This window comes from Phalaenopsis equestris, unplaced genomic scaffold (assembly GCF_001263595.1).
Source record: "Phalaenopsis equestris unplaced genomic scaffold, ASM126359v1 Scaffold000256, whole genome shotgun sequence".
In the NCBI taxonomy this organism is placed as follows: Eukaryota; Viridiplantae; Streptophyta; class Magnoliopsida; order Asparagales; family Orchidaceae; genus Phalaenopsis; species Phalaenopsis equestris.
In genome coordinates this window covers 1,701,319-1,720,369 of record NW_018164698.1, presented here as the reverse complement: position 1 = coordinate 1,720,369, position 19,051 = coordinate 1,701,319, and the positions used below count along the sequence as shown (strand labels likewise).

Here is a 19,051-nt window from a genome sequence, read left to right as displayed (position 1 = left end):
TTATGTAGTTAATATTTAAACATAAGATGGTTTGCTACATGGTATCTGACTCAAAATACTTTTTTGAGCTATTTAAGTGGCATTATTAAGAAGATTACTAGCTAATTAAAATTTGGAGCATTTACAGACAGTTCATTGAATTCCTATGTATTTACATCTAACACCTAAATTTTTCTTCTTACATTACATAAAAAATACCACTATTTTAACTTTTAAAAAGTAAAATGCATTATTTCAAGCATATATAAGGTGATATTTATGTAATAAATTGAACTTTAGGTGTTAGATATGTAAATACATAATAATTGAGTGGTATGTATGTAAATTTTCCTTAAAATTTTTAATGGATGGCCTAAGATTTACTTGAGCCATCAGATCAAATTGATTAAAAAAAGCTAAATTTTTTAAACTAATTAATTAATTAGTTGATGTTAATTAATATGAATTTGAGAGATCAACTTATGTGTTTTGGTCGATTAGCAGAAGCCAATTTTTGTATAAGATTAATTAGTATATTCTAAAATTTGCTTTTGCGTTATGAAGGATAAGTGCTATTGTAGATATGATGCTTTTTGATTAACTAAGTTTATATTTTTTTATTTTTTATTAATATCTCCATTCAGTACATCTACATGGTGCACAACGGATAACCTCCAGAGATTTTTATCTTTTTAAATCTGCTGTAATACATTATTGTTATTATTTCCCAGTTTGGCCGGACAAGGAGCAAAACTTTTGTTTGATTCATCAACTGTAAATGCCGCAATTGTCAGCATATTCAACTCTGCTTCTAATAGACATTTTCATAGACCTGAAAATAAAGTAAAGGGAAAAATTGGTCAAGAAACTCGGCTTGAAAGTACAAAGCAAGATAAAATGGCACAAATTATTGGGCAAAATACTCTATTTAAGATTTCCCCCATCTCTCTGGCCAAAGCCCTGAAAAATGATGCAGAAATCAAGGGGATGCGGAATGCACATCTGAGGTACCTGAATCTGGAATGCATGGTTCCTTACTTTAATTTGCCATGTTTTAATTATGCAATATTTCTTTCTGATCATAAAAAGGGATATTATTCTATGAGATGGAAGTGAGTGATTTAGTTGATGTGTCTATGTAGGCATCTTAGTTTTACTTAGCACTATACAAGAAGCTCTTTCTGTAATTTAATGATGCTTTAATTCATAAGTATTTAGTTTTACGTAGCACCATACAAGCAGCTCTTTATTGAGTTACATATTCTGAATTTGAGATGCTATTTGGTTATTTGTAAAATAAATGTGGGGGAATTTTTTTTTTCTGTTTGGTTGGCTGCACTCAGTGTAAAATAAATGAAGTGTATTCTAAATACTTATGAATTTGGTTATCTGAAAATGAAATGCATAAATATTATTTATTCTAATCATTATTTACATATCACATAATTTTTGTAAACTTACAAATTCAAATTTAAATAGTCATATTTATATATATAATATTTCAAAATAAAGTTACATTAAACTATATACATGATAAATTAAATTTTATATAAATTAGTATTTGTAATTTTTAATATAGTTTCAAAATTAAGTTCATATGAATAAATATAAAAAAAATTGCTATATGTCATATGTTCTATTATATGCATTTGAAAACACATTCAGGACAAGTTGAATTTAACAACCCATCAGACCTCATCTAGTTCAACAGTGGTATAACTGTCTGGTGTCATGTCGCTCTCTTTAAGTTTGGCGTTGTTGTTCGGGTCTTTTTGTTCGCCAGGGGGGGAGGTCGTCAGCTTGTCTATCATCGTATAATCCCTTTTCCTAGTGAAATCTCTTCCAGATCGTATAAATGACCTGGGTGAGATTGGATTCGTAAGACGAGGGCATAATGTGACGAAAACAAACAAAAGATGTGTGGAGAACTTTCTTAAAGTTAACTTCGCGTAGATGGCTTTCGTAGCGTTTGTCCAAGAGGAGATCAGATTGAAACACTTTGGAAGCATATCCACAAAGAAGACCTTACGAAAACAACCCATAACCAAAGATTCAGATATTTGTATCTGTTCTGAGGCCTTCATCTTTCTAAAGGGGCAAGTAATTAATTACATCTGAAGTAACCATAGTTACTTAAGAAAAATCTCGATTAAGGCTGTGATTTTGTCCTCTTGAATTTTGACTTGAAAGGTTTTAATGTTTTATTGTCATTTTATTGGGATGTTAAGACTTTTACTGCACGACATACAATCATGCAGAAGCCTAAAAGTGAGAATTTACGTCATAACTAGACGAACAACGTCAAGGTTCTAAGGCGAAGTTTACCGACCCTAGGCTTTGTCAGACTCTTCAACTGACATAATCTGAATCACTGTTGATGTTTCGGTTGAGGTTCTTCCTTCGCTTTGTGTTTCGTCTTCCTTTGGATAGTTCAGATGTTTATAGTTAGTCGACTACAACACTGCCTAACCCTTTCAAAAGAAAAGACGACTCAAGGGGAGAACCTAAGTTGTTACAATATTTATGTCAGTCCTGCAAAACAGAGTTAGCACACCCTAGATAACATGTAAAATAAATCTAAGGCATCATTTGATTTGTCATTCCTGCAAAACAGAATAAACATAAATATTTCTGTAAAACAACTTTATATGTCCGACCTAATTTGGGTTAGATCTAAGTTGACCTTACTTGGGTTGGGTCCAATACAAGTCAATAAAGTTATGTTACCTAAGCTAATTTTGTGCCTAACTTAGATTTAGAGGGTCAACTTGGGCTTAAAATGCAAAATTTTTATTTTGCACTTTTACCCCTAATACCCTAACTTCATTTTTAGATTTTTCATAGGTTAAAATTGCTATTTTAACATTTAGGGTTACGACGATAAATTTCTTTTTAATTTCTATTTTAATTCATATTTTTCTAATTTTTATTTTATTTTATCTTATTTTTTATAATTATATTTCAAAGTAATTATAGGTTTTAATGTAAATTAGCATATTGATGTTAGGGTGGCCCCCTGACTTTGAAAAAAGCAAGAAAAAAATTATCCCTGAAAATTTCAAATTTTGGCGCCTTATATTTAATTTTTAATAATTAAAATACTTTCGGGAGTATTTAATTAATTAAAAATTAAATGTAATTTAATTATTTCTATTTTCTTTTATTTTTTCCCTTTTATTCCTTGAGCTCATAGTTATTTTTATTTTATTTTTGTGATTTTTTATCATTGAGTTATGAATTTTTAAAGATTTTAAACATTTTCTTGATTTAGAAAATTTAGAAAATCCAAATTACATACTTTTTTCTGAGTCAGTGCTGACTCGAACATCGGATTTTTTGAACGACTGCGTGACACTTTGTGGTTGGCTCCCTTTCACCCGTTGGCTGCTGAGGCGTTCCGTCCTGTTAGATCTCTGCCACCCGTTTCTAATGCACGGAAACATATAACATCCTTTCATCATCCCAGCGCGACAGAGAATCAATATGTATTTCATATTTATTCGAGTCAGCGCTGACTTGAACATCAAATTTGTCAAATGGCCGCGTGAGACTCTGTGGTTGGCTCCCCTTTCCACGCTGGCTGCTGTGGTGGTGCTGATATGATGCGTTGATCTACCCTCGCGGTCCGCCCTATTCGATCCTTGCCGTTCGTACTCGAAAACGAACGACATCCGTTAATCATCACCGCGAGACAGAATCGAGAGCTGTCTGCTATCAAACCCTAAGCTCTCGGCCTACACTCTACAAAATCGCGTGGGGTTTGTTTATAGCTTCATCTAAGTGAGACAAACCTATCTATACGGTTAAATGGACATGCATTGTTAGTTTTCTTCATAAAAGACCAAACCGATAGCCATTTTTAAAAGTTTGAACCCTTACTTTCGCTTGAGAGGTGAGATCTCAATTAGGCTTGAGAGAGAGTCTCGCCTTGAGGTTGTGCAACTTCTCCTTGCTTCAATTTGGATTGGATTTGATTCTAGCTATGAGCTAAACCCAATGGGGCCCCGGTTTGGTGCTGGACTATGGTAGAGGCTGCGGGAAGGCTTGATTTTGATTGAGGGAGTGAGCTTAAGGGTATTCACAGCGGTGGCGTTTTGAAAATGCCACCTGCTATTTGAAAAACACGTTTAAGGGGCCTTTTCAAAAACGTAGTTCGCAATTTTACACTAGACGCAGATCACAGGTAGGAGCCGGTGATCCGCATTTCGTTCGAGCGAAAGACAACTCTCACTCTTCTCTCCTTTCGCCCGGATCGCTCGAGCCCCTCATCTTCTCCTCTGCTACTTCCTCGCGCACGGATCTCTTACAATCCCTTCTCTCCCGCGATGAAGAAATCCGTGATGGCAACGAAGGGATCACTCACCTTCTCTCCCGCGACAAAGAATTCCACGGCAACGAAGGGATCGCTCGTTACAGAGACCACCGAAACTCCCATTCTTTCCCATCATTCTGCACCGTTCCGACCAAAGGTAAGTATCACACCCTACCTCCTCTTCGTTCCACTTTGTTCCTCTTCATTCCTCTTCGTTCGTACCGAAATATCCTAATCAAGTCCTCGGAGTTCCTCTGCAATCTGTAGGGAAGGGAAAAACAAAACATTCTGCTCATCTTCTTATCGAGCTTACCAAATATTCTAACTCTTGAATAGTATTTGATAAGAGTCCGTGGTTTTTATTCAAAATTCTTTTTGTGCCTGTTATTGGACACTATTTAGGATTGCAATATTCTAACCTTCTTATAATTTTGATACAAAATGAAAGCATAGCCTGAGTGCAATATTCATTTTAAATTAGATGTTGCAATTTATTCTTTCTTCTACAACTTTTAGTGTCTGGCTTTATAACTTTGTCATCGATGAATCGTATTTTTGTTGCAGCTTTATGTGGATAGTTTGTAGGTTATGAGTTTTCATTTTGATGTCCAGCTTATTAAAACAAGCCTTGCTAATTGGCAATTAAAATTATTTTTCCTAGGTGAATTTTTTGTGATTTATGTAGACAGTTAAACAAGCTAGGTGTTAATATACTGATGGGTAGTTCTTGTTTATAACTATAGGTATGTAGTTGTATTATATTATGCCGAACTTGGAATCAGTGCTATTTCCCTTTGTGTATTGTTTGATCAAATATTTACATGTGTGAAATTCAAATGAATTGCTTTTGTATGTACAAATATTTCCTTGTTTTAAGTACAATGTTTTTTTAAGAAGAATTTTAATTGTGAATCAATCAATTATCCAGAAGGAATTGGTATTCGAGATTCACTTGCTACTTTTTGGAGATTGAATAGATCTATTTTATTCTTATTGGTGTTAATGGATTGGTGTTAATGTTCTTGCTAATCTAAAGAATTTTTTATTTTAAGTACTCTAGGAAAAACTTCGAATCATCTGTTTTTCATACGTATAAACCAAACGGCTAAACAGTTTATCCAAAACGGAGACATAATGATTATTTATCTAGAATCATCTGTTTTCCAAACGCACAAACCAAACAGATGGATAACTTACCTGGACCAGCTACTTATCAACAACATAATAGGATAAACAGATTATTTGGATAAGCTGCAGCTGCCCCAAACAGACCCTTAGTGTCTATGAAGCTTTTCTGGAAGGTTAATTTCAATTTTTGGGAAAGGTTGGTGCCAAGGCCAAACACCACAACCTGAGGAAGGTGGGAAAGGGTTGCTTAGGTTAGTGGGAGGATTTTCTTATGTTGGAAGCGAAGGGCTTGGATGGCTAGTTAGGAAGCTTAGTGTGGTTTAGATGGCTTAGGGTTGAGGCTTTTTATAGTCATGGGAGGCCATGAGGAGAGCTTGGCTAGCATGGGGAAGCTTAGATGGCTCTACAAAGCATATGAAGAGGAACCATGTTAGCTTTTGGCAGGGGGATAGAAGCTTTCTTAACTTTTCATGTCTTGAGCATGGTGGCACCAATGAGGATGGGGGAGGCATGGAGGAAGACTTGAATTGACCGTGGAAGCTTTTGGTGGGGTGGCTAAGACTAGAGTTAGTGTGGTTTGATCCACATTGACCTCGGTTTGGCTCGCTAAGGCTTGAGCATGCAGAGATTGACTTGCGTGCCAAGTGTCTCTCTCCATCGTGGGTGGTGCATGCTTTGTCTTTTTCTGTTTATCCCATGCTCAAATTTATTTTAATTAATTTTAACTTAAGTTATAGGGTCATGGTAGGTCATAGTCAGTTGTGGTAAACCCATGTGAGCTGTGGTTGACCTAGGTACGTTGGGCCATAGGGTTTGGGCCATGGAGGATGGCTTAGGGGGTATGGCCCTGTGACCTTTAAGTTTAGGCTTAATCCAAATCCTCCTAGACTTAGCCCATTTAAATTTAATGGGCTCTTATAATTAGCCTAATTATTTGAATAATTAGGTTAATTATAAAGTCCACCTCTTTAATGTCAATTTTGATTCTTAAGTGGTTTTGGGTCTCTTGACCACCTTGAATCAAACCAAACTTTGGGGTTCAAATGGGTGTGTTTGAATTTCATGTTGGTTTCATAGCCAATTGAGGTTGGGAAGGCCTTAAGTGAAGCTAAGGATCAATTTTGGTAGATGTTCATTCCCTTCTGAAATTTTGGTGTCATGGGGATTCCTTGGGTTCATGGGGAGATTCCTAGGGTATTGAGTCTCACAGGTAACCCGGGGCATGTCTCAGTCGTAAGGGGTCAGCTTGGGTCTTTGCCAGGACAAACCCTGAACCAACTCAACCAAGGGTTGAGAGTCTGAGCTTAACCTCATGAGGCCCAGGTGAACATATTCCTGGTTTGGGGTTCCATGTATGTGAGTCCCTTCTTTGGTCATTTATGAAGGCTATTAGGGAAGCCCTAAGGTAAAGTTTAGATCCGCATAGGGAGTGGAGAGACCCTCACAAAAGTGAGGTCAACAATACAAATTACAAATTAGTCAGACACATTTTCTACCACACCCATTATGACTTTTACTAAATAAGATAGAGTGAGTAGAAAATTAATCTACATTAATCATCTAATTTAAATCATTCATCCGATCTTCTAGTTTTTATCATAAATAATGAAACAAGCGTGCATAGGAATATGGAGCTCTAAATAAAGTTGAGTATAAATTTATATTTATAAAATCTTTAATTTACTCATTTGTCTGTCACAAAATCTCTAAATTTGTACTATTATAATGCTACAGACAAAATCTATCATGAGTACTATTGCATTTACTCCTTTTTTGAAACTGCAATTATTATATTTGCTGAGCTCAATGCCAGTGAGAGAAACAATTCGAACATAAAATTCAAACGCATAAGAAATAAATAAAAAGAGAAATTTACATACCTAGCACACTATTCTTACTCATAATTCTTACTCATATACATATCTCACACTTAAATGTCATATTTACATACTTTTTGGTGCTTTAAACCTATGCATGACAAGGTGTATTTCGTTTTTAAAAAGTAATAGCAGTGCAACTTTTGTGTGATATAAAGATTTTAGTGTTATATGCATAAATATAAAATTTTAGCTGTGTGATATGTAAATACATTAGAATTGTGTTCTGCATGTAAATTCCCTTATAAAAAATATACATGCTGATCTGTGCCTATTATAAATAACTAGCTTAGTTGAATGGTAATATTACGACAATACATGTTTTGATATGCTTTAATAAAATAAGCATTATTATAAGCACTAAGTGAAATAGTTTGTTAGTATTAAATAAGGCTACTAAGCGTCAAAATTTTGATTTCATTTTGCTAGACCATTTTTTATATGAATATTGAAATTATTTTTTTTCTTTTACTACTTTAATGCTCATCAATTGAGAAATGTCATGTAATATTTGTACAAGTTTTTAGACATTTAAATTATTGAATTTATTTGTATAAGTTTTTAGACAACTTTAGTAATCATTGATAAAGTTTGGTCTTCAACTCAACACTGCAATTGCATTGTGTCAAGGAGTTGATTCGTCAACTCAACTTTAATGAGATCGCCACTATTTTCAGGAACAAAAGGATCGGTGAAAGTTGAAAACATGTTGATGAGGGTTGAGAAAAATATAGACAGTATGACATGTCCTCCAGTGAGGAGAGTTATTCTTGCTACATTTGACTTTGAGAAAGAAGTTGAGAGTTGGTGCGAGGGTAATTATAGGAGAAATTTGGTGGTTAAAGTGGTCACTTTGTATGGTGGGAGAAGTTTAGGAGAATTTTCATAAATTGGTTTGTACCATTGTCAGCCAAGAGACAGATGCAAGATAATGTATTAAGTTGGTTTAGGGAGATCGATCAATCATGCAATATGTAGATGTTAAATGCTCCACAGATTATTATGCTCTCAAGTTATGCACAACTTATTTCGAATGCAGCTTTTTCCAAATGTAGAGCAGAAATGCCACATGGTTCTTTCTAGATTGAAGGATTCAGTCAGCCAATTATTAGTGCTACTTGGGATTGAAGACAATTCAGTGCCAGTAGAGAGAGCTAAGTCGATGAAAAATGATTTTCTATTAACGGGAGCAAAGGACTTGCTTAAGAGGAAGAACTTGGATTATGTGACATCAATGGTTCATTCTGAATGATCTAAATGTGAAGAAAATAAAATCTTATGAGGATGGGGTTAATAGGGCTGCATAAACGCTACAGGCCCTATGTTCCCTATGTTAAGTGTGAAAAACTACACCATGTTGAGTGCTTGTTTGGTTTTGAAGTATGTAATTTATGCTGGCAATCTAGACACAGATGCCAAAGATCCATATCAAATGGTAACTCAAGAAGGGATTCACTAACTCAAGAAGGGATTCGACTCAAAAAAATCTTCACGAGGGTTCTATTTTTAAAAATGGTCAACAAAGGATGACAAAAGTTGGTATAGTGGCTCATAAAGAGAGACCAATTCATAACATTTGACCAAGTGTCTATTCCTTGTTAGGAGCCTTAAAAACTTATTGATACTGATTTAGATGCTATTAGAGTTTGAGGAGTGATTTTTCAAATGGATGCTATGTTAGTTATCTTGTGTTGAGTATCCTTATGTACTTTTATTTTAGAAGTCGAGTGTTGTGTTAGTTATGTTACCTTTTTTAGGATGTGGTGTTATTTTAGTTATCATGTTTCAGATGTTTGAGAATTGTTTAGTTGGAGCATCTTATATTAAATGCTCAATTTATCATCTCCGTTTTATGTTATCACTTAGCAATAATCAAATTTCTTCGAAGATTTTTTGTTAGATCATGCTTCATCTGCATAATAATTAAATTGCCTGAAATTCATAATTTTTAGGATGAAATTTTATATGGAGGGGAGATTCTAATCACCAAAATGATAATAATAATAATAATAATAATAATAATAACTAAAAAAAAGAAATTTGAAATTTTTATTGTTAGTTCGAACATAACTTTTGAGGTAGTTTCTATTTAGGAGACAAACGTCTGATTTGGGTCGAATCATACAAGGAAATGAGATAGAACGAGAGTCAAAGAGGAAGAAACAAGGAGACACAAAACATAACCACTTTTTAGAGAAGGAAGAAGACTTGTGTGTGTAATCCTAGTGGCGACACTGCTTAGATGGAAGGCGACAATCGACTTCAAGGCGTGGAATAAGGAGAAGATATGTTGAAATCGGAGTTGAGCAAGGAAAAGGCCGAATGCATGCGCCTGAGAAGAAGGGAATGATGTAGTGGGAGCCTTGTGTGCAGTAAGATTCGAAGAAGAAGAAATAAAGAGGCACAAACCCTAGTCACATTTCAAAGAAGGAAGGAGACTTAGACTTATGTGCAATCCTAGTGGCGACATTGTTGAGTTGGAAGGGGACAATCAGCTTCCAAGGCATGGGAGAAGGAAGGAGAAGACATGTGTGATGTTGGAGTCAAGCAAGGGAAAGGCCGATTGCGCTCGCTTGAGAAGAAGGGGATGACACAGTGGGAGCCTTGTTTGCGGTAAGAGACTCGACATTCTATGCAAAGGAGTTGTGGCTTTGGGCAAGGAGAGGGAAGTTGTGCCTTAGCCAAGTGAAGGAAGAAAGAGGAAGGGAAGAAAACAAAAGGAAGCCCTTGTGAGTCCTGCATGTCAGCATAGGAAGTGTAAGAAGGAAAGATAGGTAGAAGTTTCGTGCATGAAAAACTGAATTGTGTTGAGCAACTCTAGCTTGCTGGTTTTGCTCTTGTGTGGGAGTTGGATGTCGAACCGAGCTAGTAAGCCAAGGTATGATTACTATAAGTTTATTTTCATATTATTTAATTTAAGTTAATCTTATTAGTATTAATATTAATTTATATTAATTTATAATAGAAATATTAAGTTGAAGAGCTTTTGCTTCTTATGTTTTGGAAAAAAGAATTGTTGGCTTTAAAAGGAGAGATGTTTTTGGATTATAGTTTGGTGTTTTAGTATATAAAGTTGCTTTTGAAATGTTAATAAGTTAATATTAATATTTATTAAATAAAAAACAATGATTAAGATTGTGTGAGCAATCAAATTAAAGGACAGGGGAATCTGGTGAGTATGAGGTGAGTAATTATTTTTGTAAACTTTAGTAATATTTCTTTTATTTACAAATGTATTCCTGATTATTTTCCTATAAAGTTATTAGGTTATTACATAACATTCATATTCTAGTAGAGGTGCATATATTAGAATATAACATGACCTTTAGATTCTAGTAGAGTGCATATACTAGATTATTTCATAACCTTTAGATTATAGTATTGGTGTATATATTAGATTATTGCATGCCCTTCAGATTACAATGAATGTGAATTTATTCATTAGTAAATAAATGCAAAGTGTCGTCAAAAAAATCATAATGTATGCTATGAGGTATGAAATATACATGTTTAGAGGAGTTTACCCTCTTATTGTAATGGCTAGGGATGCCAATCTACCCACATACTTTGATATTTTTTTAACACCTCAAACAATTGTAAAATTTAGATTATTGACTGTTGTACTGACGGGAGAGTATCCACTAGGGGTGAGCATTTCAAATAATTTTGAATTTTAGAGCACTAACCGTTGTGCCGACGGAAGAGTATCAATTAGTAGTGAGTAGACATCTTTCTACCTCAGAGAATTGTATAATTTAGATTACGAACCGCTATGCCAACGGGATGATGTCGTATAGGGGTGTGTTAGATATGTTTTGACGGTGTTCTTGAACGGATATGAAAATTAAGAGTGAACTATTTTAAGAATTAAAAGGTTACCTCTTGAAAATTGAAGTAAAAGTTAATGCATATATAATTCTTGATTATTTTCATTGAGCATATCGAGACTTTTATTGTTAGTTTATTTTGATTGAGGTGCATAAAGGAGGTCGTCTTAGATGAGCAAATTAGTGTTATTTTTCAGGGACTTTTTCGATATTCCGAGAATAGAAAGCAGATTTTATTTTACTGGGCGCAGCCTAATGTTGAAAGTGCAGAGGATAGTTCTGATCTCCTTTCGGCAGGTCAGTTACAAAAAATTATGAAAGAGGTTTCTGAGAAATCCCATGCCACATGCATTTTTGTTATCTCTGCTGTCACTAATATCCCAAGATTCAGTTAGGTGGCTTTACTTGTCTTGTACTATTGCCAAGCCAATTGTATTTTTTTCTTATTATTTGAGGAATCCCAAACTATGAAATACAAACTAGGTTTGCAGCTATCGATCTATTTCCGAGTGATCATTTCCTCTGGACCATCAAAAGCTGCATTGTACTTGACTTTTGATGAAAGTCACTAGGACATTGAAATTTTTAGGGCCAATTGCTGGTTAATACATTTTTTGTTTAAAAAAATGAAAGCTAAACATTTTAATTTTAATCTATTATGGTGATATTGATTGATCAGTGGTGTGTGTTTTCTTCCTAGCTTTCCATACTCAACTTCTTTTGTTCATGTAGCCATGGTTTTTACATATAGGTTTCTCCTCTTTTTATGGGTATCACAAGTTGTGCCATAATTTGGCCTATGAATTTGTAAGTTGGAAGATTGTTGTGTTTTATTGAGGTTGTCTTTTTAATGATTTTTGAATAGTTATAAAAGTCCCATCTTTTTTAAAGCTTGTCACATTCTTTTAACTGAAGTTTATTAAGTTTGCATGTTCAGTGACACAAGGATTTTATGTGACAGAGATGCAGCTGCATTAGCAGAATTTTGGGCTTGGCTGGAAGATGGAGTTCAAAAGAATTTGAATCTTACAGAAGTGGAAGTTTCCCAAAAACTACTTGAGTTTCGTAGAAAGCAGTTTGGCTTTATTGGCACCAGCTTTGAGACTATTACCGGTATATTCTCTGGAAATAGTTTTCTTGATTAGAAAAATCTATTGCGCTCAAATTATTGGAAACAATTCATACTCTATTTGCTAGTTTCATCCTTAAAAATATCTATTAAGATTCTTCCATTTAATAATTGACAATCAAATATATTAAATTAACAAGATTGCTTATGAGTGAATTGCATTGCACAGCCTCTCATTATGAAAGATAATCCTGGTGGTGGTGGGATGGGAATTGGTTTGGCTTAATAAAAAGTATTGGGAAATTTAAGAAAAACTTGCCAATTCATCCTAATAAAAAAATTGTAGGTTGCAAGAGCACTGATTGAACAATGCAAAATGAATTTGTATTAAATGGATTGGCACAAATCCTATTTATTTGTCATGGCATTCCTCCGTCCTTTGCTTCACAAGTCACTGTCAAAGAGGCATGCACAAAACTCCTTCCTTTTCCTATACTTTGCAAAGAGAATTCCTACTACATTGGCTATAGAAAAGGAAACCTCTCTTAATCCTCCCCAGGGAATGGCAGTACAAGCAAGTTGAATGAATGATCACTGAATCATTACCGTTAATGGTAAGAAGGTGATGACAAATAAGTGAAAGATTTCCTAGTGACTAGGAGAAAGCTTTGTCTTAAGAAAGACTGAATTGGGACTCTACATCTCCTGAAAAGAATTGTAAATGATGCTCTTGTCATTGGTTATTCAACATCGTATTGGGTTTTGCCTTTATAGGCAAAGAGGTTGCTTAAATGTGGCAAAAAATGTTCTTATATTCAACTCTAATCGGAAACAATTTCCCAATAGAACAGCAAAACTAGCTATTTTTGACAGGTTGTGGAGTTGTGGAAATACTAAAGGTGCAGCTGTAATTTATTATATCTAAATTTGAGGTTACGAAACTTAGACTTGTGGTGTTTCTCATCTCTGGATAGAACTAGCCATTGCTCCATGTTACTTATTGTATATCACATGGTCATGCATGGCCTACATTGTTCTTTATCTTGAATTCAAGTTGGTTGGTTGAAGTGGAGGAATGCTTCGAGTCTTTTGTGTGATAGAAAAGTGCCGCCTAGACTGAAAGGAAAGTTTTATAAGACGGTGGTGAGACCTGCAATCCTCTATGGCGTTGAATGTTGGCCTTTAAAAGAGAAGCATAATATTAAGTTGAGTGTTGTCGAGATGAGAATGATTAGGCGACTGAGTGGCTTTACACTTAGAGACAATGCGAAATGAATATATCCGTGCGTGATAGGGTGTGATAGGGTTGGTGTAGCTCCTGTGTCAGACAAAATTAGAGAAAGTCGTCTTAGATGGTTTGGTCACATTAAGCGTCGACCATTTGATGATCTGATTAGGAGAGTAAATGTTTTAGATACAACTTATGTTAAGAAAGACAGAGGTAGAACTAGGAATACTTGGGCTTATTTTATAAAAAATGATCTTAGTTTATTAGAACTAAATGAAAATATGACACTAAATAAGGACGCAATGGAGGAAAAAGGATTCATGTGGCTGACCCCACGTAGTGGGATTAAGGCTTTGTTTTTGTTGCTATTGGTGTTCCTTCACTATCGTCAATTCTTTGTCATTCCAATCCAAAAAGGCTTTCTTTTGTGCTTCCTAACTTTAATTAACATGATCTCATACCAATACTTTAAATGCAATTCAATTCAATATATAGAGATATTTCAATAAACAAAGTCTAAACTGATCTTTCTATGACTCTTCCGACTAATTGATTCAATTCTTCATTCTCTTTAATTTGATCGATTGACAAGTCCTAATAACTAGTTTTAATTCATAAAATTTTAATATTTATTTAATAAGTTTTAAATAAATAAATAACAAAACTCTATTTTTATGATTTTCATCATTGGCTCTGTTTGATTGTTGCTTGCAGAAGTGGCACATGTGATGTTGATTACAGAAGGAAGGAAAAGAATGTCCCAAATAACATTAACAATGGTTTCACACATACCAATTTCTTCCTACTTGAAATCGTGGCCTTCGGCTACCCGCGGGTCGCCATTTTGCTACAGTGCCGTGATAACAGCTCTTTCAGGGAGCCTTTTACCGAGCACGATCAAACAGAGAGAGGGGGAGGAAGAAATGCGAAGTTCTTGAATGGAGGATCTCACCCTTTCGATGTCATACATAGTTTATAGAGCGTGGTAAGTCGGTTGTGAATAGTGAGCAGATTAGGGAGAAATAATTAATGTTTTATTATGTTTAATTAAACTTATAACTTCCAATCTTTAAATTTTACAATTTATTCATAATTTATGTACAATATTATATATCTAATTGATCAATTTGACGCGCAGAATTTTATAAAATTAATTCGGTTGAAATTTGAGGGATATGAAATTTGGGGTATATTTTTAGTTGTAAAAAAAATTATTGCCTGATTTCTTAAAAATGGATTATTACAGTCTCCCAACCTTATAAAATTTCGTCCTCGAAATTCATGAATTCCACATCAACTATATAAATTATGAGGATGAAACAAAAAGTGATTATAAAAGTTTGTTTCTTCTCAAATGATAACTAAAATATATCAAACTCTATGCATCAACATCAATAACAACATGCTCTTTTAATTTTTGACGAGTTAAGAGGTAAACACTTGGGTGAATGTTTTGCCTTGGTTGCTCCTTACGAGCCATAATAACAACTTCTATTATCCTCTGCTGACAATTTCTAGAAGGAGATTCTTTTTGAAAACTCCTCTGAGTTGAATTCCTTTCCGGGTTAGCATCTGTTGTGGATCTCTGAACAGAATTAGGACAATTTCTCCTCTGATGTTCAGGCTGTCTATATAAGTAACACGCCTTCAACCCAAATAAATATTCTCCACGTGTCGTTTTTCCACACTTAGCACATAGCTCTATTGTGATGCTGCCAGCCTGCTAATAACTCCACTAGGGCGGGACTTTATCTTCTTCTCATTAAACTCTCATTCTCTTCAATGAACTGTTGGTGTCATTTCTTCCAAACCCTTCCTCTTGTGCAAATCTCTATGCTTTATGAGTTTGCTATAAATCAATCTCCACCCGCTTAGTCCTCTCTACTAGCATTGAATAGTATTCAATCACAAGTGGCACCAGTGACCGCCTGATTGAATCTTCCAGTCCATAAAGAAATCTGTGGCATCTCCTCTGCATTTGGAATGAGTTATGCATATGTTGATAGCATAGCGAACTTCGCTTCGTACTGCATAACTGATCATTTTTCTTGCACTAACCTAATGAATTTATCTTGCATTTGTCTCCTGGATGACAGTTGTACAAGTCAAACTCTAAAAGTTCTTATAAACTTTTGAACTTCTTTTGTATCTGATCTTGCCACCATCTTTCATCTTCCCCCTAAAAAACAAATGTGACAAGGATAATTCTTCTCTCTGGTGGACATGACAACTCATTAATAATATTCTCTACTCTCAATAGCCAATTTTCAGCTTCTATTGGCCCTCCCTGCTTCAGAAAACAAAGGTGGTCTCATATACTAAAAGAGCTTCAATTACTTATTTATTGGTGCTCCTCCTTTGCTACTAGTTTGAGATTGAGAATTCTTAATCAACAAAGTCACAACATTTATCATATGAGAAAGTGTACCAACATTGACTGTGACATTCCATGGTACATTAAATTCAACATTATCATTCATGATCTCTTCCTCACGAACGTTCATAATTCTGAAATAGCAACAATATAATTTAATTAAACTCGATTAAAATTTTTAATTTCTATTATTTATAACTTAATTCAATTATTTTTCTGGCTCTTTCATTAAGATTCATTTTAAATCTCTTATTTTGATATTACTTTTGTCACAACCTGACCTGAACTTGGAATTAATCAAGACGGGAACATATGTTCAGACGATGTAAATCAATTCTTTAGTATTTTATTTCTATTACTAATAGTTTAATATTGAAATATTTATGAAAGTGCCACTAAAAAAATGTAATATAATTAGCAAGTAGAAATTTGTACCATTTTGGTTGCTGTTTTTACCTCCTATACACATTTGATCCTCTTCTATTCATCTTACTTAAAACCATAAAACCTAAAATAAGTATTAAAATAGTATAACGAGTTATCTAAAGATAACTTAGGATTAATCCCACTTCTAAATTACAGTAATCCAATAAAAAGAAATCAATACGTATGATGTTCTTTCATATTTTGTAAAAAGTTTTATAATATGTTATTCTTTCATATTTCTATAAGAAATTTTTGAATATATTAATTCATGTATCACTCAATGAAAATACCTACATCTTCTATATGAATTTATTTTAATTTTATATTTACTTTATATTCTTTATATACACATTTGTTTCTTTGAGGATCACCTTCAAAATAACCTAATACACCTTGACCAATGTTATTCGTCAGTACAATGATTAGCGATATAAAAAATAATAATTGTCTTGGGTGAAAAAACCCTTACGACCTTACTTGCTCTTAGCGATATTTTTTCTTCGACATAAATGTTAGCGATCTAAACATCACAATTATCTGGGGTGATAGAAAAACCCTTACGCATTCAGGTACATTGACGTCCTATCGACACTATTTTGGTTGGAGAGTTGCCCGTAAGAAACTGTCGGTCATCTGAATCGAAGTCCCGTTGCACGCTTCGGAAGGATGTTTTAATTTACATATAGTCTTAAGTTTAGAAAAATATGAAATCAAACTGACCCCATATTTTTCATCCCCATATTTTTCACTGACCCCATATTTTTCATAGTTTAAATGAAAAAGCGCTGTACCTCAAACCCTGTATCTGTCCCGAAGGATAAACACAAGGCTTGAGGATGAAACTCGATTAGATAAACTAGGAAATAAATGACGTCCGTTTGGTCTGCGAAACCGTTTTATTTGCCGACAAGTTCTCCTATTTAATATGAGTAATTAAATAGGGTTTATATTAAGTTGGTTCGGAAAAGATTCCTATAAGGATAAACTCCTATAGTTAATTACATCTTAAATGAATGAAGTGACCTAAGAAAACTCTCGATAAAAATCAGGAAATATTATCTTCAAAGAGGTCAAAAGAATAAGACTTTTCAACGAAATCAGACAAAGATGTGTGCAAAGGGAAATTGTTCAAACTTGGAACATTTATTATAAAATCCACAGGAAGAAGAACTAGGGGATACCACAGATTCGAATGAGAACCTCAGTGACTTCCTAGTCTACCCTATGGTTTGACTTCAATTTCGAGGAAGAAATATTCAAGTATTTTAGCCTGCCAATTTTATTTACTTAGGGCTTACATTCTTGTGAAACAATCACACAAATAGCCTGGAAGATATGAGGATTTAGGTCTTAACGGACGACAACCTCGGAATCCTAAGACGAGTCAGGGCTTAAAATGTATAGTAGAGCCGTACAAATGCCTCAAGATAAGTTGATGATTTATGTTGCATTTATGTTGCATAAGCATAAGCAAACAATCTCAAAATCCTGTGGATTGTTGTTTTAACTTCTAAGGAAAGAATGATTTAACTGGTGTAGACATGTTCTGCTGTTGAAGATGGTCGTGCTGCCCAAAATGCTAGCTCTGAGCTCTTTGTCGTGACGAGTTTAAATTTTCTAGAGTGTCAGGTTATGATGTCAAATCAAGCGACCCTATGCTTGTAGTCCTGTAAACATTTTATGATAGACATGTTGAATTTGTACAGTGTATGGAATAACAGTAGAATGTGTAGCACAAGACAACAGGGACAACACAACAGTAGATTATGCAGTGAAAAAGAACAGTACAACATGCGATGTAAATAAAAGGTAAAAGGTACAGCAGGAAAGTGACTGCAAGAAAGTAACATGCTGTAAACACAAAGCAAACCTGTATACATGGGAGATTTGCTGTTTCTTAGGTGTAGTTGATGCAACAAGTACAAACAGAATAGACTGAAATACATCATATAAACGAAAGCAAAAGAAGAAAAGAAACATCACCCGTAAAACTCGAGAAAGAACGGTAAATGACCCACGATGGAAAATTCGGGAAAAATCAACGGATAATCCATGATGAAAAGTTCGAGAAAACTGACGAGTAACAATTCAAACAAAATCCTCAAAACCTCAAGAAAATCCCGGAGAAAAGACCACGAGTGCTTTGTCCAAAAATTTTGATAAAACATATGAAAAAGTCTGAAAAGAGGGGACCGCAATCACTCGGGTAGGGCTAGACTCAGATATATATTTGTACTCGAGAGTCGTCGAAGACTACTCGGTCACCCGGATGTATAAAATCCGCCACTCGACTAGAAGAGTGTCCTACTGAACCTAACTTAGGAGGGTACTCCTTGGCCCAAACAGGTAATCTACCGGTGGACAATCAATTTTTTTTAAATATATTTAAAATTTACATTTTTAGCATGCACATAGGTTTCAAGCATACAAATGTGGGTTGTATCATTTTTTTGTAGCAAAAAAAAAAAAAAAAAAATATATATATATATATATATATTTGTTTGGAAAAGGTGTATTCGTTCTTATCAAATTTGTTTTTGTTTGATTTAAAAAATTATACTTGTCCACGAGTCGATCACACTATCAGACGTAGGACTATCAACAACCTAAGAAGGTACGAGTCAACTCCCGATAGTCTTATGTCAGTGAATGATGAACCGTAGGACTATCCTACGGTTCATCAGGACCCCATCAGTTCCCTGGATTGAGTCCTGATGTCATAGGATGAAATATCATTCTGCTCTATCATCGGTGTGCCTTTGTCATCACCGCCCTAAGCCCCAAAACAAAATCGACATACTTGCGACCTTGCTTGATGGTTTCACGTATAA

At 34.5% G+C, this 19,051-nt stretch overlaps 1 protein-coding gene across 3 annotated transcripts in view; it reads left to right on the top strand.

The window, feature by feature from the left end:
• Positions 1 to 19,051, top strand: part of LOC110024403 (probable Xaa-Pro aminopeptidase P) — a 148,565-nt gene that overhangs the window by 33,533 nt on the left and 95,981 nt on the right. For all 3 annotated transcript variants that reach the window (XM_020724343.1, XM_020724344.1, XM_020724346.1), the window contains exons 6-7: positions 711 to 986; positions 12,085 to 12,236. In XM_020724343.1, coding sequence (XP_020580002.1) covers positions 711 to 986; positions 12,085 to 12,236 — 428 coding nt within the window. The remainder of the gene's footprint in view (positions 1 to 710; positions 987 to 12,084; positions 12,237 to 19,051) is intronic.